General features: G+C 46.6%; 1 protein-coding gene across 2 annotated transcripts in view; it reads left to right on the top strand.

Annotated features, from left to right (window-relative positions):
• The window catches only part of eif3d (eukaryotic translation initiation factor 3, subunit D), a 31,776-nt gene extending 10,195 nt beyond the window's left edge, over positions 1 to 21,581 (top strand). For both annotated transcript variants that reach the window (XM_072271606.1, XM_072271607.1), the window contains exons 6-15: positions 875 to 947; positions 2,330 to 2,445; positions 2,989 to 3,121; positions 4,541 to 4,688; positions 5,520 to 5,650; positions 11,185 to 11,270; positions 12,449 to 12,578; positions 15,965 to 16,107; positions 20,168 to 20,360; positions 21,353 to 21,581. In XM_072271606.1, the coding sequence (XP_072127707.1) occupies positions 875 to 947; positions 2,330 to 2,445; positions 2,989 to 3,121; positions 4,541 to 4,688; positions 5,520 to 5,650; positions 11,185 to 11,270; positions 12,449 to 12,578; positions 15,965 to 16,107; positions 20,168 to 20,360; positions 21,353 to 21,460 (1,261 nt within the window). In that variant the 3' untranslated portion in view covers positions 21,461 to 21,581. The remainder of the gene's footprint in view (positions 1 to 874; positions 948 to 2,329; positions 2,446 to 2,988; positions 3,122 to 4,540; positions 4,689 to 5,519; positions 5,651 to 11,184; positions 11,271 to 12,448; positions 12,579 to 15,964; positions 16,108 to 20,167; positions 20,361 to 21,352) is intronic.
• Positions 21,582 to 23,942: the final 2,361 nt, after the last annotated feature.

Raw genomic sequence — 23,942 nt, 5'->3', positions numbered from 1 at the left:
TGTTCGAGTCAAGATGACCAATTTCTCTCTCTTTCAACATATAAAAAAAACTTTTTCCCAATTAAGTGAAACCCAATCCCCATTATTAGAGACACAGAGCACTGAAACAGGCTCTTTGACCCATCTGCCTTGACCCATTGACCTGCACCCTGGACCATAGCCTCCGTACCCCTCCCATCCATGTACCTGTCCAAGCTTTTTTTAAGTGTTGAAATTGAATCCACATCCACTGCTCCCGCTGGCAGTTTGTTCCACACTCTTACCACCCTCTGAGTGAAGAAGTTCCCCCTCATGTTCCCCTTTAACATTTCACCTTTCACCCTTAACCCACTACCTCTAGTTGTAGTCTCAGTCAACCTCAGCGGAGAAAGTTTGCTTGCATTTACCCAATCTATACCACTCATAATTTTATATACTTTTATCAAATCTTCCCGCATTCTCCTGCACTCTCCTCAACCCTTGGTAACATCCTTATAAATTATTGTTGGAATCGGGGATTTATTTAGTGAGAACATAGGAATTGACTGGTGTACAGAGCATTATGACGGAGAATGTTTAAACATAATGTGTGCAACTCTTTGTAGTTAGATGACACTGACTCAAAAGGTAGAACTGGCCTCCTTGAAGACGTATCCTTCCTACAGACTTGCCTGTACTTTTCACAGACTGAAGTCTTCCTGTGCTTGAGTTAGAGTAATGGAAAGTTCTTGGCAAGATTCTGGTGTGATGTCTTCCTGAGTTGAGCAGCTGGCCATTGCTTGGGATTCTGTGAGCCTGGAAGGTCGACTTCATGGCTGCACACTTGGATTTAGTGTTTAGACAATTGGAGTTGCTTCCCTGTTATCTTACGCATTCATCCATGCTGTCGTTCTAGAGACCGTTTGAGACTGCAGAAGAAATTTCAGAAGCAGTTTGGTGTGCGGCAAAAGTGGGACCAGAAAAACCAGGTCAGTATTCAAACTTTGCCTTTCCTTCAAGAAGCTGAAAGGTGTTGGTCCAGTCTGAGATTAAGGAATTTGAGGATGAACAGTTAAGGCTGTGTGTGTGTGTGTGTGTGTGTGTGTGGTTTCTGTGGCTATTTCAGTATTCAACAGCTGATGCCGTGTTTTGCTTCTTGTTAACAAGCTATTTCAGAATATTGACTTGAGATTTTTTGCACATTAATTGATAAATGATTTTCCTGTGTCCATTCTGATGAATTGCAAGTATGTTTAATATCTGTCTGATGGACACATGCAATAGATGGGTTGATTATTCCTTCTTCAATGGGTCGGCTACCCGGGGTCCCTTCTCTGGTAGGATAAGTGGGCACGATTCAAATCTCTGGGTAGGTTTGGTCCTACAGGCATGGAACTTATGTAAGTTTATTGAATGGATTCATCCTCTTTTTGACTTGGAAGGGATTGCAACTGGAGACCCATTTTGAGACAATGAATGCCCACTTAGGCAGCTGATGAGCTGGAGTAATTGAAAATATAACGGATGTCCCAGTTGGCCCACATGTTTGGGTGGGTGACATTTGAGATGTTTAAAAACTGGATTTCCTGGCTGACCAAGATTTAACATTGCTGGTTTTTGTAATAGGGTGGGCATTGTTATTGTGAACAAAAACGAGGAATCTTACACTGCCCTCTGTGTTTGAGAGCTTTAGTCCTGTGTGTGTAATGGACAGTTACAGCACTTTAATAACCTCCACAGTTCTACCTCGTCTGCAAATCTTCTCCATTCCTCTAACCCTTGGGATCTTTCAATTTTTTTGAAGCCCGAAACTTTGCTGATTTCTAAATTTAACTGCGCCGCCACTAATAGGCCTTAATCTCTAGAACTTCTTCCGTAATCCTCTCAAATCATCTTTCCTCCTTTAAAAAAGCTCCTTTAATCTTGAGATGCCTGGCTTAATGTCCTTGTGAAGCTCATAGGCTTTTCTTGTGTAATTGGTAATATTCCTTGAACTTTGCAACACTTCTGATACTTCAAAGAGATACCTGCAGCGTGTCCATTGATACGTCAGAAGGCAGTGAGAAGCCTTGCTTGTGTCAAGAGCAAACACAGTCTGGGCATGTGCTGGCAGCAGCCTGCAGGTGTCGCCATGCTTTTGGTACCAACCTAACGTGCCCGCAAAATAGCAACCCGTACGTCTTTAGAATGTGGGAGGGGGGTCGGGGGGGGGATGGAGGGTGGGTGTACAAGCTCCTTAGAGCGGCAGAATTGAATCCAGTCACTGGTGCGCTAAAGCATTACTCCAACCGTGCTGCCCTATAAAGGATCTGCATAAACAGAACTTGTTGTCTGGGCTTGTTCACGTGTCCCTTGTTTGTTACTGACACAGCTGAAGCCAAGGGATTCTTCAGTTGAAGTGCGGAGTGACTGGGAAGTGAAGGAGGAGATGGACTTCCCAAGGCTGATGAAGATGAGATACATGGAAGTGGCTGACCCCAGTGATATGTGAGTGTTTTTAACATGAACCTTGATTCCATAAACCATAAGGTGTAGGAGCAGACTTGGGCTTAGCCCATCGAGTCTGCTCTGCCATTTCACGTGGCTAATCCATTTTCTCTCTCGTTTCCCACTCTACAAGAATTGCCCACCTAACCTTGCCCAGATTAAATGAAGCAGATAGGTGACCTCCTCTGGTTCGTTGTTGTGATGCCCCTTGCTGGCAGTAGATTTGCGCAGTTGACATTTTGAGTGTAATTGTGATTTCTGCAATGCAACTGTTCCGCAGCTCTCTCCAGTCTCATTAGAAACTCCGTGGTCGCACAGTACAGTCTGCTGTCAGTGTTTCGCCCCATAGTTTCAGCTGACTTGCACGTGTGTTGAGGGACTGTTGTGTTGTCAGATGTGCTATAAGACATTAAACAAGTCTGTTGAGTGAGTCATTCCTTAGCGATTCCAGTGTACTGCTTGGAATTTATATCTCAACTGTGCCATCAGAATGGCTGATCTGTTCATGGTGTTGATGTTATGTGCTGTCTTTTATCCCCTCAGAGAGTGCTGCGGTACCTTGGAGTACTACGATAAGGCCTTTGACCGAATTACCACGCGGAACGAGAAGCAATTGAGAAGTATCAAGAGGATTTTCCACACCGTTACCACCACTGATGACCCTGTAATTCGCAAGGTTAGCAGACTGATCAGGCGTTGTTTGCCACTCCTGTGGGGCAGGAGCATCTCATAATCTTCACACAAAGCAACAAAGATCTGTGCAGAATGACAACACAAATCTGAACAGACTGCAGGCGGATAGATGATTTCCTCTCATCAGTTGTGGCTAGAGGCTGATTTAGTCCAAGTAACAGATTGATTTTACACACGTTATTATTGATGGGAGTTGTCTGGGGGCGAAGCAGGAGATATTGCCCTCCTTAACGTAACCCAGGGGACTGATTGCTGTAACTTTAGTGAACAGTTCAGAGGACATCTGGTGTAGTCTTGAGAGTATTAAAGTTACCCCATCTCCCACCGATTATTGACAGCCCTTTTTTGGCAGTTTTATTTAACTCCTGTTCCTTTCACCTGAGAGCTCCACGTTCAAATTAAAGATCACATTCCAGTTTAATTATCATTCAACCGTACATGAATACAGCTGAACGGAACAGCGTTCTTCTGGGGCCAAACATACTCAGCACATTCAACGTAGCGAGCACACATGTAGTCACGCAAAAAAAAAAAAGTATAGCCCAACTTCCTGAGTGACGTGTCCCACAAATCGATGGTGCTGTTCCCAGCAGTCTGCAGACAGACACACGTTCCAACAATGCCAGCTGTGCAGTGCCATTGAAGGGAAGGGGTAAACTTTTCTCAAAGTCAAGTTTATTGTCACACACAAATGCAAGGAAAAGCTGACTTACAGCAGCATTCGCAGGCACCTAGCTTCATGTAAGCAGCCTTGACAAGAAAAGCATAAAGTAAGCGTCAGTCATACACAACTATTAACAAGAACAGTTAGAACAAAAGTAATTCCCCTTGTAGTGCAGAGTTATCAAAGTGTTTGGAATGTTTCTACACTCTAGTGATGAAGGTTGTGCCCACTGGTTCAAAACCTGAACAAAGGGAAGTAACTGTAACTGAACCTGGTGGTGTGGGACTTCGGGCTTCTGTACCTCTTGCACGATGGGTGAAACTTAATTAGGATTGGAGCTTGGGACTACTGGCATTCCTGAAGAGAAATAAAGAGCCAGCATTTTGGATTAAGATAGTGAGTCCTGATGAAGGGTCTCGGCCCAAAACATCAGCTCTTTATTCCCCTCCATAGCCGCTGCCTGACCTGCTGAGGTCCTCCAGAATTTTGTCTGTGTTACTGTGGATCTCCAGCATCTGCAGCCTTTCTTGCGTTTACCAGCACTCCTTTTCTGTGTGTAGTTACAGGTTAATGTCAAACACAACAAAAACTCGGGCCAGTGTTAATCCTGAAATTTGTTGGGTGTTGACCGCGAATCCTGTGGCCTGGTGGACTTTGAGGTGGTGTGTCTGCTGCTGCCAGATTGGAAGGAGGGATATATTGCCTGCTACCTAGTTCAGTGCTTGTGTTTGTTTCCAGCTCGCCAAGACTCAGGGAAACGTATTTGCGACGGACGCCATCCTGGCCACACTGATGTGCTCCACCAGATCTGTGTATTCTTGGGATATCATCGTGCAGCGAGTCGGTTCCAAACTGTTCTTCGACAAACGCGATCACTCTGACTTCGGTAAGGACACGTGTGACAGTCCAGTCAGAACTGCTGTGCCCCTTTGTTCTGTCCACCACAACAGGCGGAATTTCCCGGTGGCCATTCTTTTCAATTTGGCTTCCAATTCCCATTTCAACATGTTGGTCCGTGGCCTCTTCTATTGTCACGATGAGGCCACACTCAGGTTGGAGGAGCAACACCTCGTATTTCATTTGGGTAGCCTCCAACCTGATGACATGAACATTGATTTCTCTAACTTCGGGTAATTTCTTCCACCTTCCCTCACTTCTCTACCCCTCCTCCCAGCCTTTTTCCATTCCCCGTTCTGGTTGTCCTCTCACTCCTTTTCTTCTCCTCACCTGCCCATCACCTCCACCTGGGTGGCCCTCCTCCTCTTTCTCCCATGCTCCGCTCTCCTCTCCTATCAGAATCCTCCTTCAACCCTTCACCTCTTCCACCTGTCACCTCCCAGCTTCTTGCTCCCTCCCTCACTTGGTTTCACCTGCCAGCTTATACTCCTCCCCCTGCCCCCACCCCCCCCCCAATCTTCTTATTCTGGCTTCTGCACCCTTCGTTTCCAGTTCTGATAAAGGGTTTTGGCTGAAATTGTTGACGAGTTATTCCCCTCTATGGATGCTGCTTGACTTGCTGAGTTCTTCCAGCATTTTGTGTGCGTTGCTCAAGATTTCCAACATCTGCAGAATCTTTTGTCTTAGTGTTTTTTAATGTATTGTGTCCCCTCAGCCTCTCGTTAACCCGCAGTTTAAAATCTTAGTTATCTGAATGGCGAATTGGGTGCGATGCTCAGAATCAAAACCACTGAGTAATTAGCTCTTTTAAATCATTCAGACCTACTGACGGTCAGCGAGACTGCGAATGAACCCCCTCAGGATGAAGGGAATTCTTTCAACTCGCCCCGTAACCTAGCCATGGAGGCCACCTACATCAACCACAACTTCTCCCAGCAGTGCCTGAAGATGGTAAGGAAAGGCTCACCCCAAACTTGTTTCTTGCCTCTCACTTAAAGATGCTAGTAAGAGAGAGTGGTGTTTCCGTTCTATCTCAGAAATGTTATTGAGGGCTTTGGGTGGATGTGGGAAAACTGGATAGAAAGCAGTATTCTCATTTGATGGTACACTTGGTGGCCATTTTATTATGAACCTGCTGTACTTCATTAAGTGGCCACTAAGTGTGCGTTTATAGTTTTCTGCTGCTGTAGCCCATCCTCTTCAAGGTTTGTCTTGTGTGTTCAGACATGCTTTAGTGCACACTGCTGTTATACTAGCTGAGTTAACTTCTTGTTTGGCCAATCTCCTCTGACCGCTCTCATTAACAGGGCATTTTCACCCACAGGACTGCCTCTCACTGGATGTGTTTTTTGTTTTTCGCATCATTCTCAAAACTAGAGACGTTTGGGATCAGCAGTTTGTAAGATACTCAAACCACCCTGTCTGGCACCATGAATCATTCGACAGTCAGTCAATTAGATCACATTTCTTCTCCATTCTGATGTTCGGTCTGAACAACAACTAAATCTCTTGATCATGCCTGCATGCTTTGTATGCGCTGAGTTGATTGATTATCAGAATTGGCATATGTCATGAAATTTGTTAGCTTCGCATCAGCGCTAAAATGTAATACATGATAATAATAGAAAAATACTGTGCATTACAGTAATTATATACATATTGAATAGTTACATAAGTACTGCAAAAAAAAGTAGTGAGGTAGTGTCACATTCAGAAATCGGATGGCAGAAGGGATGCTGGTCCTGAGTCATTGAGTGTGTGCTTTCAGATTTCTGTACCTCTTTCCTGCGGTAACAATAAGAGGGTGTGTCCTGGGTGATGGGGATCCTTAATAATGGTGCTGCATTTCTGAGGCACTGCTCCTTGAAGATGTCTTGGATACTGTGGTGGCTGGTGCCTATGATGGAGCCGACTAACTTTAGAACTTTCTGTGTCTTACTTTGATCCTGTGCAGTAGCCCTTCTCCCCCATACCAGATGTTGATGAAGCCAGTCAGAATGCTGTCCATGGTACATCTGTAGATGTTTTCAAGTGTTTTAGGTGATAAACCAAATCTTCTCAAACTCCTAATGAAATAGTCGTAGTCATACTTTATTGATTACGAGGGAAATTGGTTTTCGTTAGTTGCACCATAAATAAATAGTAATAAAACCATAAATAATTAGTAATATGTAAATTATGCCAGGAAATAAGTCCAGGACCAGCCTATCAGCTCAGGGTGTCTGACCCTCCAAGGGAGGAGTTGTAAAGTTTGATGGTCACAGGCAGGAATGACTTCCTATGACACTCGGTGTTGCATCTCGGAGGAATGAGTCTCTGGCTGAATGTACTCCTGTGCCCACCCAGTACATTATGTAGTGGATGGGAGACATTGTCCAAGATGGCATGCAACTTGGACAGCATCCTCTTTTCAGACACCACCGTGAGAGAGTCCAGTTCCATCCCCACAACATCACTGGCCTTTAGAATGAGTTTGTTGATTCTGTTGGTGTCTGTCACCCTCAGCCTGCTGCCCCAGCACACAACAGCAGACATGATAGCACTGGCCACCACAGACTCGTAGAACATCCTCAGCATCGTCCGACAGATGTTAAAGGACCTCAGTCTCCTCAGGAAATAGGGACGGCTCTGACCCTTCTTGTAGACAGCCTCAGTGTTCTTTGACCAGTCCAGTTTATTGTCAATTCGTATCCCCAGGTATTTGTATAAATACAGCTGCTATCTTGCCTTCGTTATAGCTGCATCAGTATGTTAGGATCAGGTTAGGTCCTCGAGATATTAACACCCATGAACTTGAAATTGCTCACTCTTCCCACTTCTGATCCCTCTATGAGGTCTTCCCTTTCTGAAGACCACAATCAGCTCTTCGGTCTTAGTAATGCTGAGTGCAGGATTGTTGCTGTGACACCACTCAACTAGCTGGTGTATCTCGCTCCTGTACGCCCTTTCGTCACCATCTGAGATTCTGCCAGCAATGGTTATATCTTCAGCAAATTTTAGATGGCATTTGGGCTGTGCCGAGCCACACAGTCATGGATGTAGAGAGAGAGTAGAGCAATGGGTTAAGCATACATCCCTGAGGTGCGCCAGTGTTGATTGTCAGCGATGTTATTTCCAATCCGCACAGATTGTGGTCTTCCAGTTAGGTTAGGAAGGTGAGGATCCAATTGCAGAGTGGGCCCAGGCTCTGTAGCTTTTTGATCAGGACTGCAGGAATAATTATATATTTGCATTAACGAGCAGGTGTACCTAATAAAGTGGCCACTGGTGCAGGTCGGAGGGAGATTTGTTAATAGGTGTTCTAATTTGTATCCAGTTGCGGAGGCATTTTTAACGTCTATGGCACCTCTGGTGAAAGGACTTGTGTCCATTCTGGGGTAGCTCACTCACCTTTGGCCCCCACCGGCCACTCAGCTCTCACTTGTGGCTCCAAGTGACTGTTTGCATGCAACAACAGTCATTTCAACAGGTGGGCTAAACTAGGTGAGGGTCGCCAGCGGCCTCATACCCTAGTGAGATAGGGACATGCCTGTACTAGCATATAAATTCAGCTCCAGTGGGCTGGGCAGCTGAGGTCAACGGTACAATCTCGCGGCCGGGAGGGTATTTCTGCAACACTTCCTGGAGAGTGACAATCATAACAAGCCACAGAAGTCACCGTCATCCACTGCAGCAAGGAAGACCCCAGCTGTGATGACTTTGTTCCACTTTACCTGCACTTCCAAGGTTGACAGAGTGGAGCTGCCCCAATGTCCCGGCTTTTCTGTTCTAAAAAAACTTCTCTTTGTGCAGATTAATCAATCATTAAAACTCTGGGAAAAGGCAAAGGTAACATTATTCAACAGAGAGTGGTAGAGTAATCGTGCAGAAACAGGCCCTTCGGCCAACTCGACAATGCTGACCTGATCGTGTTCCTTTTGGCCCATGTCCTTCTGAACCTTTTGTCTCCATGTATCTGCCCAAATGTCTTTAAAACGGAATTTCTTTTCATATAGTGTGTTGTGCTGCGAACGGCGCCGTGTGAAAAAGCAATGGAGGCAGATTCAGTTATTTAAAAGGCTCAGAATAAAAGAAATTCGGGCTCTGTTGACTGAGCAAAGTAGGGTACGAAGGGTTAAATGGTTTCCTTCGCTGCAGTATCCTTCTTTGATTAAAATGAGATTCCATTCTGCTGCATCCGGAAAGGTTGGTTAAATGTGAAACACCTACTTGTTTTAACAATTCGGTGTAGGCTGTGCACGGCTGAAGACATTAAAAACAACAACACCTCCTCCAGTCTCGGAAGGTTTGCTGACCTAATCCTGCGGATTGACGTTTTAGCGCCTTATTAAATTACCTGTGAATGGAAGGATTGCCTCCGCTTTTATGACTGGTTTACCCAGTCGTGATGTTTCTAAAGAGCAGCGCTGTCAATCTCGGGCTCTTCTTCCCGGGAATCTTTCTCACTGGTAAAATATCACTACTGTGCGTGTGACCGCAGGAAAAAAACTGCACGTTGTGGGCGCAGCTCAGCACATCACAGGAACCAGCCTGTCCTCTACGGGCTCTGTCTATACTTCTGGCTGCTTCAGTAAAGCAGCCAGCGTAATTGAAGATCCCGTTTGTGCCAGACATCCTCTATTCTGTCTCCCGTTGGGCAAAGATAACAAAAACCTGAAAACACGGACCAGCAAGCTCAAGGACGACTTCCATCCCACTGTTTTCGGACTCTTGAACACACCCCTTGTACGACAAGATGGACTTTCAACATCAAAATACCTCACTGTGATCTTGCATTTTATCGTTAACCTGCACCGCACTTTTTCAGTAGCTTTTACATTTTATTCTGCATTGTCCTCCTCAGTGCACTATGTAACGATTTGATCTGTATGAACAGACAAGCTTTTCACTGTATCTTGTTACATACAGCAGTAATATGCCAATACCAATATATTTTTTCTAAACTAATCGTAAGCAATCAGATGCCCGGTTTTAGGATATTGATCAAAATTCGAAGATTCAAAGTCCAGTTATTATCAATGTGTGCATGCAGTATACAACCCTGAGATTTGTCTTCCTGCGGACAGCCATGAAACAAAGAAAGCCATGGAATTTGTTCAAAGAAAAACATCAAACCCACTGCTGTCTGTAAGGATTGTGTATGTCCTCCCTGTGACTGAGTGGGTTTCCTCCAGGTGCTCTGGTTTTCTCCCACAGTCCTTGATTAATTCGGAGGTTGTTGGGTGGCGAGGCTCAAAGGGCTGGAAGGGCCTGTTCCACGCTGTATCCCAATAAATAAATAAACCCCTGCCCCCAAAAAGAAGCATAACAGGTAAGAAAAAAAGGTTGAAAACACGGAATATAAAACACAAAACCAGAAGGGTCAGTTCAGCTCAGTTTTAGTTCATTCTAGCGCTGTGTCGTTTGTTATCCAGGCCACCCTGATCGAAATCTCCCAAAATAGCAACAAGGTAAAAAGATTAGTTTGGCGTATTGGGGGTGTCGATGGAGGGAGAGATGCTTGTGTCCTAGGCTAGGAATGACGCATAACCTGTTGCAGTTCCACAGTCACTGACAGAGATGCTACCAGGTGTCTGGGTCTTACTTCACGCAGTGTCGGCAAGTCTCTGGAGGAATGAAAGGAGAGCCGGTTGTTGCAGATAATTTCAGGTTTGGGCAAAAATGTGATATGGGGTGCGGAAGCAACCTTTCCCTGTTGGTGAGTATACCCACAAGTATTGATCCCCATCCCAGGGTCATGGGATGCAGAGTCCCAAAGAAGGTAGTCACGTCTAATGGCTGACTCTCTAAAGCAGGGGTTCCCAAATGGTTTTATGCCATAGACCAATACCATTAATCAAAGGGTTGTGGAGCCCAGGCTGGGAACCCCTTCCCTGTAGGCTGAAACCTCCCTACTTGCCCAGAGCGAAGCTTTACGCAAACATCAAGGCTGCTGAATAATTTCTTGTCAGCTTCTGAGATTGCCAGAGTCTGAGGTAACGGGCAAGGTGGGGTACGAGTCACCCTCTCTCACATTCCCAGCATCCCTGCTTCAAAATAACAAGATATCAGCATGTTATCCTGCCTCTTACATGGTCACAATAACTTGTTGAGAAAGAATTTATTGAGTTGTTCCATACTACCAGGTTAAATGCTGGGTTACTGGCATAGATGAAGGGTCTGGACTGAAGATATGGACTGTCCGTTTCCCTTCACCGATGTTGTATGGCCCTCCAGCATTTTGTTTGTCGCTGTGAATGCCCACATCCTGCAGTCCTGAGCCTCTCCAGTTAAATTAATCTGCCTGCTGTCATAAAGACAGAAGTAGTGATCCCAAGTTTAAATCCCACTGCAGCGGCATGGCAATCTGCATTTACTTAATTAAATAAATGGCGTTGCTGGCTCCCACTGTGGCTGGTTGATTAATTGTTGGTCAGCGTCCAGGGCTCTGGCACGATTTTGTTTTCGGCTTTGTTTTTACATTTTCTTCCTCCCTGTTCTTGTAGGGCGCTGAGAAGTACAAATTCCCGAATCCAAACCCTTTCGTGGAGGATGACGTCGATAAGAATGAAGTAGCGTCAGTGGGATACAGGTACAAAGTTGAAAGTAAATTTATTATCAAAGTACGTACTGTACACTGGGCGGCCACTTTATTAGATTCAGGAGTGGAACCCAGTGTGGTCCTCTGCTGTGGCCTATCCACTTCCGACGTGTCGTGCATTCAGAGATGCTCTTCTGCACACCACTGTTGTAATGTGTGGTTATCTGAGTTGCTGTCGCCTTCCTGTCAGCTTGAGCCAGTCTGGCCATTCTCCTCTGACCCCTTTCAATAACATGGCGTTATTGCCCACAGAACTGCTCGCTGGATGTCTTTCAAAAGGGCGCTGCTTCAAGAATGAGATATCCATCACTAAGGACCCTTACCATCTATGATATGTCCTCTTCTCATTACTACCATCAAGAAGGAGGTACAGGAGCCTGAAGAGCCACGCTGACATTTTAGGAGCAGCTTCTTCCCCTCTGCCGTCAGATTTCTGAACAGTCCGTGAACCCATGATATCATAGTCATAGAAGAGTACAGCACAAGAATAGATCTTTCGGCCAATCTAGTCCATGCTGAACCATTTAAAACTGCCTATTCCCATCAACCTGCACTGAGACCATAGCCCTCTATACCACTACCATCCATGTACCTATCCAAACTTCTCTTAAACATTGATTCTGATTTTGATGACTTGGCCTCCATAACTCCCTGGGAAAGGGAATTCCAAACTTTTGCATCTGCTTGAGAAGTTAATCCCCCTGTATTTAATTCTTGAATAGGCGACCCCTCTCTGACGCCTATGAGAAAGCTAGCATTTATGATGTTACCTCCAGAGGAAAGTGTGGGAGATCCACCACCTTGGGCTGGCTGAGTCTGGATTCAGACGTTGGTTCAGGAGCAGCTAAGAACAGCTCGTTTCCTTTCCCAAGGGGACATAAGGAAACGGGTCAGGAACTATGACAGCTTGAAGCTTCATGGTTGTTTTTACTGATTCCAGCTTTTTTTTCTGTTTTTTTTCTTACATAATTAAACAAAAAAGATACATAGAGTTCACTGGTGGGATTTGAACTCCTGATCCCTGGTGATCCCTGAATTGTTTGCCCTGTTTATGACCACTACATTACACTGCCTAGAGCTGTAATCCTGCTGGGTATTAAGGAAGTCCTTTAGTTTTGGGTGCTGTTTCTTACCCCAGCTCACTCTTGGTTGCTCTGACTCTCCTGCAGGTACCGGAGGTGGAAGCTGGGGGACGACATCGATCTGATCGTGCGATGTGAACACGACGGTGTCATGACAGGAGCCAACGGCGAAGTATCGTTCGTCAACATCAAGACTCTAAATGAGTGGGACTCGAGGGTAAGGCAGTAACGAGACAAGAAGTTAGTTTCCCAGTGTTGGATTCTGGTAATTTTGCATTCAAAGATTCTTCAGAAGTCCAGAATGAGCATAAAATTTGTTGGTTATTTATTAACATTTATTAAAGTGTTATAAGATCAAAGAATGAAAAAAAACAACAAAAAAGTTGCAGTCATCGTATACAAAAAACATGCTCAAACTAGAGAGATATCAAGCCACCATAATAACAAATAACCTATGAAATAATCACTAAAAAATAATCTTCTATAAAAGCTACCAAAACCACCAGTAAAGGATTAAACAAGCAGCAGATATCACCACTGGCAAACGTTGAGACTTCCACCACCTCCTGTGGAAAAAAAAACTAAGAAGCTTCTAGAAACATAGAGATAGTAGTTACTAAAAAAAAATACACTGAACGATTACACGTATGTAGGTGATTACGTAGATAATACAAGTAAGTATAGGAAAGTTAAATAATGAGAAGATAACGATTTTACACTCTAATGCAAAACCAGGGAAAGATCTTGGAACTGATCGTGACAGAACCCAGCAGAGAGGATCAGCCCCAGTGATTGTCCAGTGCAAGCTCTTTTCCCCCTGTGCCAGAGAGCTAGTTCCTCACAGAAGAATGCAAAGCAACTTCAGTTACGCCTCAGACACGAGAAAGAGTGTAGATGCTGGAAATCCAGAGCAACACACACACACAAAATGTTGAATGAATTCAGCAGGTCAGGGAGCATCTATGGAAAAGAGTAAAAGTGGATGTTTTGGGCCGAGACCCCTCCCCAGGACCGAGAAGGAAGTGGAAGAGAAGCCATATCAAAAAGTTGGTGGGGGGGTAGAGGCTAGCTGGAAGGTGATATGTGAAGCCAGGTGAGTGGGAAAGTTGAAGAGCTGGAGGAAAAGAATCTGATAGGATGGGAGAGAAGACCACAGGAGAAAGGGAAGGGAAGAAGGAGGGGACCCGGGGGAAGTAATAGGCCTGTGAGAAGAAGTAAAAGATCAGAGTTGGAAATTGGGTGGGGGGTGAAATTCGGTGAAAGAAGATACTGATATTTGTGCCATCAGGTTGGAGGTGCCACCAGGCAGTTCAAAATCTCTGATTTTCAGTTGGGTGTTTCATCCAGCTCTGCACCTGGGTGGGGATCTTAAGGAATGGGTGGCTTTTGTGAGTATTTGTGGGGTTGGGTGTGGAGTCATCACTTTGCTACTGAATGTGCTCTAGCTATTTTATGTTCTCTTACAATATAGACGGAGATTGCTCAGTCTACTGAATCAGTGCCAGCACTCAGAGCAGTCCCATCAGTGCTATTCCCCACTGAGCGTTCTGTAACCTATACTGTCTCACATGTCACGCACACAAAATGCTGGAGGAACTCAGCGGGTCAGGCAGCATCTATTGAAATGAATAAACAGTTGACATTTTGGGCCGAGACCCTTCTTCAGGACTGGAAGGGAAGGGGAAGGCTTCAGAATAATAAAGTGGGGGTGAGGGGAAGGAGGCTAGCTGGAAGGTGGGTGGGAAAGGACAAGGGCTGGAGATGAAGGAATCTGATAGAGGAGAATGGACTATAGGAGGGGACCTAACGGAGGGTGATTGGCAGGTAAGATGAGATACTAGGCCAGAGTGGGGAATAGAGGAAGGGGGTGGATTTTTTTAATATCAGAAGGAGCAGTTGATAGTCATGCCATCAGGTTGGAGACTCCAACCTGAGGCTGCTGCTCCATCCTGAGGCTGGCCTCACACACCCACCTACATTAGGGGAAATTTATGTAGCCAGTTAACCTTCCAACCTGTCTGTCATTGGGATGTGGGACGAACCTGAAGCATCCAGAAGAAACCTAAATGGTCAAAGGGAGAACGTGCAAACTCCACATGGACAGTGCCGGAGTTCGGAACGGAACCTTGGCTGTTCGAGTTGTGAGTCAGTGCTGCTGGGAAACAGCGCAACAACTGGAAGTCTGTCTGATCCTTCCTGCTTCCCCCTTTGTCCCTCAAAAAGCACCAGGTACAGAGACTAGTTGAAGCACTCAACTGCAAATCAAGGAAGAGACTTTGAGCTGCCTGGTTCTTGTCGCTCAATAGTGATGCCTGTCATTTGTAAAGCTTTAGTGCATGTCTCTTAAGAAGGGAGTGGAGCCTAGGGTAAGAGTTGAGGGGTGAGGTGAAATTACCCCAAGGCACAAAATCAAGTTGCTTTAAGGCCCTTCATTGGTTGGCGTTGACCATGGATGTTGCGTCCTAACTGTCCAGGGCAGTGTGATATGGAGAGCAAGCTGTTGCCCATGCAGCAGGCTGCCCCTCCATGCTGCTGATGAATCCAAAGCAACGGTGGAGACCAGTGCAGTTTGGCACCAGCAGCATCGCAGGAGTCGCCAGTCAGCGTTGAACTCAACGTAGGACTGACTTTGGGGCTCCAGCTCCAGATTTCTTCCTCTGGGTTTACTCCTGAACCCTTCCCCATGAGTGGGCATAGCTGCAAGGCAGCAGAGGTTTGAAATCAGAGTTCTCCTCCTCGATGAGCCCCATCTGCCGGAAGCGACTGGTTTTAGGGTGCCAGTAACCCGCCTTTGTCTCTTCTCTAGTCAGTAGAAACAGTTCTGCTAGGCTCAGTTACTAAGCTCCCCCCCCCCCCCCCCCCCCCGGATGACAACCTTAAGAAATTAAAGTTGTTTTCGTATGTTCACTTTACACATGATACCTGCCTTGGTCTGAGTACCAGTGAATGAGGGACAATACTATCGGTTAAGGGAGAGTGTCAGAGCATATGGTACGTTCCTAAAGAGAGTGTCCGAACTTGTATGTCTTCTCCTAACTTGGGGCATACTGGAAATCAAACCAAACGAAAACTCAAATCTAAAGTCATAGAGCACTATAGCACAGAAATGGGCCCTTCAGTCCATCTAGTCCATGCCAAGCTATTATTCTGCCTAGTCCCATCGACCTGCACATAAACCCTTTCATGTACTTATTCCAAACTTCTGTTAAATGTTGCAATTGAACCTGCATCCACCACTTCATCTGGCAGCTTGTTCCACACTCTTAACACCCTCTGAGCGAAGATTCCCACCTCCCCCCCCCCCAGGTTTCACCTTTCACTCTTAACTTATGACCTCTAGCTCCATTGGCATCCAATCTCAGTGGAAAAAGTCTGCTTGAATTTATCCTATATATATACCCCTCATAATGTTAGGGTTGATTCACTCAAATCACCCTCATTCTCCTATGCTTCAGGGAAAAAAAAGGCCTAAAAATCTAATCTCTGGGTAGTGTTTTAATAAAACTCACAATTTTTCTCTTTTTATGGCTGCTATTTGATAGGTATGGGCTGTGTTGGGGTACAGGACACTACTGACTGTATTAAATTTCTGCTCCTGGGTAGTACTGTAATGGTGTGGACTGGCGACAGAAGCTGGACTCGCAGAGGGGAGCTGTCCTTGCTACCGAGCTGAAGAACAACAGTTACAAGCTCGCCCGATGGACCTGCTGTGCATTGCTGGCCGGATCAGAGTATCTCAAACTAGGGTAAGAAGGGTGGGCTTGGGAAGGGATTCTAACAAAATTTCCCACAGTCCAAAGGTGTACAGGTTAGCAGGTGAATTAGTCATTGTGAATTGTCCTTTAATTAGGCTTGGATCGGTGGGTGCTGGTTCCGTGGGCTGGAAGGTGGAGATCTCTAAATAGAAGTGCAGGTGCACTCAAAGATCTAAGGGAGCCAAGTTATGGAAGTGAGCAGAGATCTTGGTGATTCTCCTTGGAACAGAGGGAATAGCTCAGCTGGTGGAGCTGCTGCCTCACAGCTCCAGCAGCCCCGAGTTAAATCCTGTCTGTCTGGAGCTTGCATGCTCTCCCAGTGACTGTATTACTTTCCCTCAGGTGTACCAGTTTCCTCCCACACCCCAAAGATGCACAGGTTGGTGGGTTTATTGTTCACTGCTGGTTGGCCCTAAGAGAGGGATTGAACTTAACAGGAACAAAATAAAAGGGGAAAGGGTTAATGCAGAATTAGTGTAGATGGCTGCTAAGTGGCCTGTAGAAACTTGATGGGCTGAAGGGCCTATTTCCATGCTAAGTGATCCTTCAAAATTCAAATTAACTTTTCTTGTCAAAGTACATATATAAAACCATATCCAATTTCTTGTGGGCACACTCAATAAATCTGTAGAATAAGAACCATAACTGAATCAATGAAAGCCCATCCAGCTAGGGCACTCAACCAGACAACAAACAAATACAAAAAAGGGGGGAAAAAATAAATAAGCAATAAATAACGAGAACATGAGGTGAAGAGTTCTTGAAAGTGAGTCCATTGGTTGTGGGTACATTTCATTGATGGGGCAAGTGTAGTTATCCCCTTTGGTTCAAGAACCTGATGGTTGCAGGATAATAACTGTTCCTCAACCTGGTGGTGCAAGTCCTGAGGCTCCTGTACCATCTAACTGATGTGTGTGTTCGTCTATTGTCAATGTCAATGAGGACCTTGACACCATTTGATGGTGTCGAGACTAGCATGTGATTTGGATTTGTGAGGGAGAGTTGCCTCACTCTCTCTTCCCAATTCCCATCTGGATCCAGTGGCAAGACAGAGTCGAGACGGCTGGAGATGGGACTAGGCGCAGTGGATGACCAGGACGTCTTCTGTGTCTTGTTCTGCTCTACACGTTCCACAACGCTTGCAGAGATCGCCTTCTTGACCGTTGGACCTCTCATTGGTCTCGTCCGCTCAATCCACCAGAGTCTGTCTTCACATGCTGGGATAGACAACTCCCTAACTCACTGAGGGTTTGAGACCCGTCGGCTACCCTCACCTGGTTTAGCCGGCTTGTCGAAGCCGTTGCCCGGGGTGTGGCCGCTGTCGCATGCAAACAGCTACGGGGAGCCACAGGTGAGAGCTGAGTGCCAGGTGGGGACCAAAGGTGGGACTAACCGCCTTGAAGAGGACACAACATGTTCCCCCACCAGAGATGCTACCCCTCCCTGACACCCCATACACCCCTACCTAACTAATGCAGCAGTGAGGGGAGAGCATAACCTGGGTGGTGGCAGTCCCTGATGATGGATGCTGCTTTCCTGCAACTGCATTTCATGTGGGTGTAGATCCTGACGTGAGAGCAGGTTTAATAAAGATGATCAAAGTCCCAGAGGTTTTTTTTACATAGAACAAATGAGAACAACTGTTCCAGCATTAGGAAGGTCAGTAATTAGGACACAGCTTGACAGTAATTGGCAAATGAACCAGAGGGGGTGTTTGGAACCTTCTGCTGTGAATTATTGTGATTTGAAATGTGTTGCCTGTGGAGGCAGATTCTATTCAATCATTGGGAAGGGAATTGGGTAAATAGTTTACAGGGATATGTGGAGTGATTGTGGGACCAGGTGGAATAGGCTTCTCTTCCAGAGGGCCCCACATTATGCCCTGTGGTCGAATGATTTCTCCTGAAGGTATCATTCTATGGAAATAAGTGGTTCCTAAGAAGGGATGAGGATGTGCATGAGAATGATGCTGGGAATAAAAGAGTTAACATATGAGGAGCGTTTGATGGCTGTGGGCCTGTACTCACTGGAGTTTAGAAGAATGTGTGGGGGGGGGGGCGGTCTCATTGTAGCCTATCAAATATTGAAAGACATAGAGTGGACCTGGAGAGGATACCTCCTATAGTGAGGGACTCCAGGACCAGAGGGCACAGCTCCAGGATACAAGAACATCTCTTTAGAACAGAGATGAGGATGCAGGTCCACGGGTTCAACGCAGAGTCCAGGTCAGCAGTTCTTCTGCAGTACCGAGGGAACACTGCCTTCAGAGGGGCAGTACTGAGGGATCGCCAGCTTCAGAGGGGCAGTACCAAGGGATCGCCAGCTTCAGAGGGGCAGTACCAAGGGATCGCCGCCTTCAGAGGGGCAGTACCGGGGAGATCACCAGTTTCAGAGGGGCAGTACCGAGGGATCGCCACCTTCAGAGGGGCAGTACCGAGGGATCGCCACCTTCAGAGGGGCAGTACCGAGGGATCGCCAGCTTCAGAGGGGCATTACCGAGGGATGGCCAGCTTCAGAGGGGCAGTACCGAGGGAACACCGCCTTCAGAGGGGCAGTACCAAGGGATCGCCACCTTCAGAGGGGCAGTACCGAGGGATCACCACCTTCAGAGGGGCAGTACCGAGGGATCACCAGCTTCAGAGGGGAAGTACCAAGGGATCGCCACCTTCAGAGGGGCAGTACCGGAGGACTGCTGCCTTCGGGTTGGGGGGGGGGGCGGTTGCAGTACTGAGGGATTCTAGCTTCTTGCTATCACTTACCTTCCTTAAAGCTCCCCTAATCTGCATTAAGCTACCGACGGTAATACAGCACAGAAACAGACCCTTCAACACGCAACCCCCCCCCATCCCTGTGTTAGTGTTGACCAAGGTGCCTGACTGAGCCAGTCCCATTTGCCCATGTTAGGCTTGTATATCCCCTGAACTGTCCTGTCCATGTACTCCTGAATGTACCTGCCTCAACTACATCCTCTGGGGGCTCATTTGAAATACACTCGGTGGTCACTGTATCAGGTACCTCCTGTACCACGTAAGGTGGTCACTGGGTGTATGTTTCATGGGCTTCGACTGTTGTAACCCATTCTCTTCAAGGTTCGACACATTATGCGTTCAGAGATGTTCTGCACACTGCTGTTGGAATATGTGGTTATTTGAATTACCGTTGCCTTCCGGTCAGCTTGAACCAGTCTGTTCATTCTCCTCTGACCTCCCTCACTAACAAGGCGTTTTCGCACCATTCTCTAAACTCTTAAGTGATTGGTGTGCATGAAAATCCCAGGAGATCAGCAGTTTCTGAGATACTCGAACCACCCCATCTGACACCAACAATCATTCTAGACCACATTTCTTCCCCAATTGATATTTGGTCTGAACAACAACTGCATTGAGATTCAGCCACGTAATTGGCTGTTTAGATTTTTCATTAATGAACAGGTGTATGTAATAAAGTGGTCACTGTATGTACTGCCTTCTGTTGCCCCACAGATCCCTTTCAAATCATTTCCCTCTCACCTTAAACCTGTGCCCCCTAATTTTTGGTTTTCACTCCCTGGGGAAAAGACTTTGTGCATTCACCCTATCAATGCCTTCTGTGATTTTATACACTTCCGAAAGGTCCAATTCCAGGTTGGCTTTAGTGGCTTTATTTGTCACATCTACATCGAAACACAGTGAAATGTGTCATTTGAGTGAAACCAAGTCAGCAAGGATTGTGCTGGACAAGTGTCGCCACACCTCTAGTACCAACATAGCGTGCCGACAACTCGCAAACCCTAACCTGTCCGTCTTTGGAATGTGGGAGGAAACCAGGAGGTCACGGGGAGAGCATATAAACTTGCAGACAGTAGCGGGAATTGAACCCCGATCTCACAGCTAGCACACCGTAAAGTGTTGCACTATCGCACCATCCCAACATCCCTTCTGTTGCAGGTTGGTCTTTCTCTGTTCTAGCTTCCTGCTACAATTCAGAGCCTCATAAACTAGCCCCGTAATCGTACTAAAACCTGCTGCTGTGCCCATGACTGGTACCAGTGTGCTGCTTTTTGTTTTTGAAGGTACGTGTCGCGATTCCACATCAAGGACTCCTCGCGTCACGTGATCCTGGGCACTCAGCAGTTCAAGCCCAACGAGTTCGCCAGCCAGATTAACCTGAGCATGGAGAACGCCTGGGGGATCCTGCGCTGCGTCATTGACATCTGCATGAAGCTGGACGAGGGCAAGTACCTCATCCTGAAAGACCCCAACAAGGTGAGACATCAGGCATAGGAGGGAGGAGAGGTCTTACGGGATATGGACCAAAGCAGGCAGATGGGATTAACTCGGGCAACTTGGTCGTTGATTGGTGTGGACAAGCTGGGCTGAAGGAGTTTCCATGACTGTGTCTTGGAATAATGTGAGCATGATAACCGCTTTACACCATTGCAGTTGGAAAGACACTGGCTTGTTGGGAGAGGGGATGTCAGTGAGAGAGGCTGAAGGCGTTTGGGCTGAATAGCCTGGTAAAGCAGTACCCCTAAAGTAATGAAAGTGGGCTGAATGTTTGGCAGTGTCTCATAGAACCCGAGAATCACACTTTGTGTGGGACTTGGACCTGATGGCTACAGAGGGCAGCAAATAGCACCAGAGACCAGGTTTCAGTCCCGACCTTGGGCACTCTCTGTGTGGACCTTAAATGATCTCCCTGTGACTGGTTTTCCCTCTGGGTGCTCCGGTTTCTTCCCACATCCTGAAGCTGTACAGGTCAGTGGGTTAACTGGCCACTAAGTTGCCCCTTGCGTGTAGACGAGTGGCAGGATCAGGGTCAGTCAGTGAGAATGTGGGGGAAGCAACCTGGGATTAGTGTGGACTCAGTTGTGCTGAGGGGCTGGTTTCCATGCAGTGTCTCTCTGTCCACATCTGTTGTGTGTTTGGCTGCTGGCTCGCAGTGAGTTCCCTCACCATCGAACTCTCAGGATTTGTAAAAAAAAAGTCATAAAAATCCAGAGCAACAGGAACTGTGTTCCCAGTTCAAGGGCTGGGACTGGATTTATTGAACAGTGGGAATTTGTATGAGTAATGAGGGTGGGGTGAAATATTTTTGAGTTGGAAGGAGATGGGATGGGGAGGTTTTCCAGACTCAGTCATGACGAGATGCCTTGCGCTGATGACCTCTTCTCCATGGTGTGGGTGCTTCTTGGTTGCATTGTGGTCGCTGAGCCCAGAGCTGGACTCACCTTTCCCCTCCCCTCTTCCTTCAACAGCAAGTCATCCGTGTCTACAGCCTGCCCGACGGCACCTTCAGCTCCGAGGAGGAAGAGGACGACGAGGAGGAGGATGACGATGATGAGGAGGAGGATGGTGCACAGTGAGGAGTGCAGCCATGCCTCACCGGAACCACACCGACGCCATTTGCCCCTACGCCACTGAGGACAGGGAGACCAAAATAAAATTGTGTACAGTCACTTGGAATAAAGCTTCTCAGATAGCTTCCCCGGCAGTCTGCTTCCTGTGTCCTGAGGCGCGTATAGCTACACGAAACAGAAGTTAGTGAATTTGGTGGCCACTATTCGACAGTGGGGCCATGCAGCCGACTGCTCTGCTCTGTTCTGGGACAACAGTGTTGCCCTGTGTCCTCTCGTTACACACAGAGCAGTTCCACTTGCAGCAGGCTCTGTTACCAACTCTCCCCTCGGCTGAATTCCTGAGGAATCTGCTTGAGAGTTAGTGCATGTCTCTACCACCCATCCCTCACATACTCATTCACACAAAGTCTTCCTCACACACACACAGATTTTCCCTCTGCCCCCTCTACCCCCCCCCACAGGTGCAGAACCATTAAACGCACCTCATACGCTAACCCTTTCATTCCTGCGATCCTTCTCTTGAAGTTCATTTGACCCCAATGTCAGCACATCCTTTCTTAGAAAAGGTGCCTGAAAATGCCCAAGTGAGGCCGCGCCAGTGTTTTATAACACTTCAGCACTAATACTGGACTCCAACATCTTCCCAACCACTGAAATCAGGCCAACTGGCCTATAAATTCTTGTCTTTTGTCTCCCTTCCTTCTTAAAGAGTGGAGTGACATTTGCAGTTTTCCAGTTCTCCAGAATTATTCCAGAATCTAGTGATTCTTGAAAGATCATTAATGCTTCCACAGTCACTTCAGATACCTCCTTCAGAAGCCTGGGATTTAGTTCATCTGGTTCAGATGATTTATCGGCCTTCAGATCTTTCAGCTTGTCAAGTACTTTCTTCATAATAGCAACTACACTCACTTCCACTGGTTCAATTCCAGTTCTGTACGTTCTCCCTGTGACTGCGTGGGTTTCAAAGGAAATCTGTGGAGGCGTTTTTTGTTTTACACGGCTGGTGGGTGTCTGGAAGGTGCTTCCATGTGGTGAAGACAAATATGTAGCATAGCAGTTAGTGCAATGCTCTTGAAGCTTGGGGTGTTTCGGAGTTCAATTCCAATGCTGTTCTGTAAGGAGTCTCTGTACGTCTTCCTGTGGAATGTGTGGGTTTTCTCCGGGTGTTCTGGTTTCTTCCCATGGTCCAAAGACATACTGGGTAGGTTAATTTGTCATAGTCAATTGTCCCACGGTTAGGTTAGGGTTAACCGGGGTTATGGGGTTGCTGGGATGGTGCAGCCGGAAGGGAATACTCCGTGCTGTATCACTGAAGGAGGGGGGTGTTTGCAGCTCATAAATAGACACAGGCATGTACAGGGAATGAGGGATATGGACATTGTGTAAGCATAAGGGACTAGTTTATTTGGGCATTTAATTACTAGTTTGATTAGTTCAGTGTAACTCTGTGGGGCACTGTTCTGTGTTCTAAGTTGATGGAGGAGAGGAACGGGCAGCAACTGGATGGGTGTGTCATAAGAAATAGGAGCAGGAGTCGGCCGTCTGGGTCATCCAGCCTGCTCCGCCATTCAATAAGATCATGGCTGATCTGACCACAGACTCATCTCCACCTACCTGCCTTTTCCCCATAACCCTTAATTCCCCCACTATGCAAAAAATATATCCAACCTTGTCTTAAATATATTTACTGAGGTAGCCTCCACTGCTTCATTGGGCAGAGAATTCCACAGATTCACCACTCTCTGGGAAAAGCAGTTCCTCCTCATCTCCATCCTAAACCAAATCCCCTGAATCTTGAGGCTATGTCCCCAGTTTTAGTCTCACCTACCAGTGGAAATGACTTTCCTGCCTCTATCTTATCTGCCCCTTTCATAATTTTATGTGTTTCTATAAGATCTCCTCTCATCCTTCTGAATTCCAGTGGGTATGGTCCTAGGCGACTTCATCTCTCCTTGCAGTCTGACCTCATCTCTGGAATCAGCCTGGTGAACCTCCTCTGCAATGCTCCAAAGCCAGCATGCCCTTCAAGTAAGACCAGAACTGCATGCAGTACTCCAGGTACAGTCTCACCAGTACCCTGTACAGTTCCAGCGTAACCTCCCTGCTCTTAAATTCAATCCCAGAGAGGTCCCATCTTCCCTTGGAGACTGGTGGGGTGAGACAATTCTTGGGCAGATTGTGCTTGGTAGGTGGTGGTCTCAATGGACACTGGCTATATATATATATATATGGTGGGGTTGGTAGTCTTACACAGCAGGGAGGTCTTAGATTCTCAAACTAGGCAGTGAGGGGCTGAGATGTTAATACTGTTGAATCTGCTTCTACCATTGTTGCCTTCCTAACCATAATTCACTGCGGAAAATGTCTCCTCATCACTAATCTCCCTCTATTCAATACCCTTCCTATGGCTCCACCAACCACAGGGGTTTGAACCAATGATCTTCTGACTCAAAGATGTGAATTGTAACCAGGCTATCAAGGATCG

Source organism: Mobula birostris, chromosome 11 (genome assembly GCF_030028105.1).
Source record: "Mobula birostris isolate sMobBir1 chromosome 11, sMobBir1.hap1, whole genome shotgun sequence".
NCBI lineage: Eukaryota > Metazoa > Chordata > Chondrichthyes > Myliobatiformes > Myliobatidae > Mobula > Mobula birostris.
Note: the sequence above shows the minus strand (reverse complement) of the source record. Positions and strands in the feature narration are given on the sequence as shown.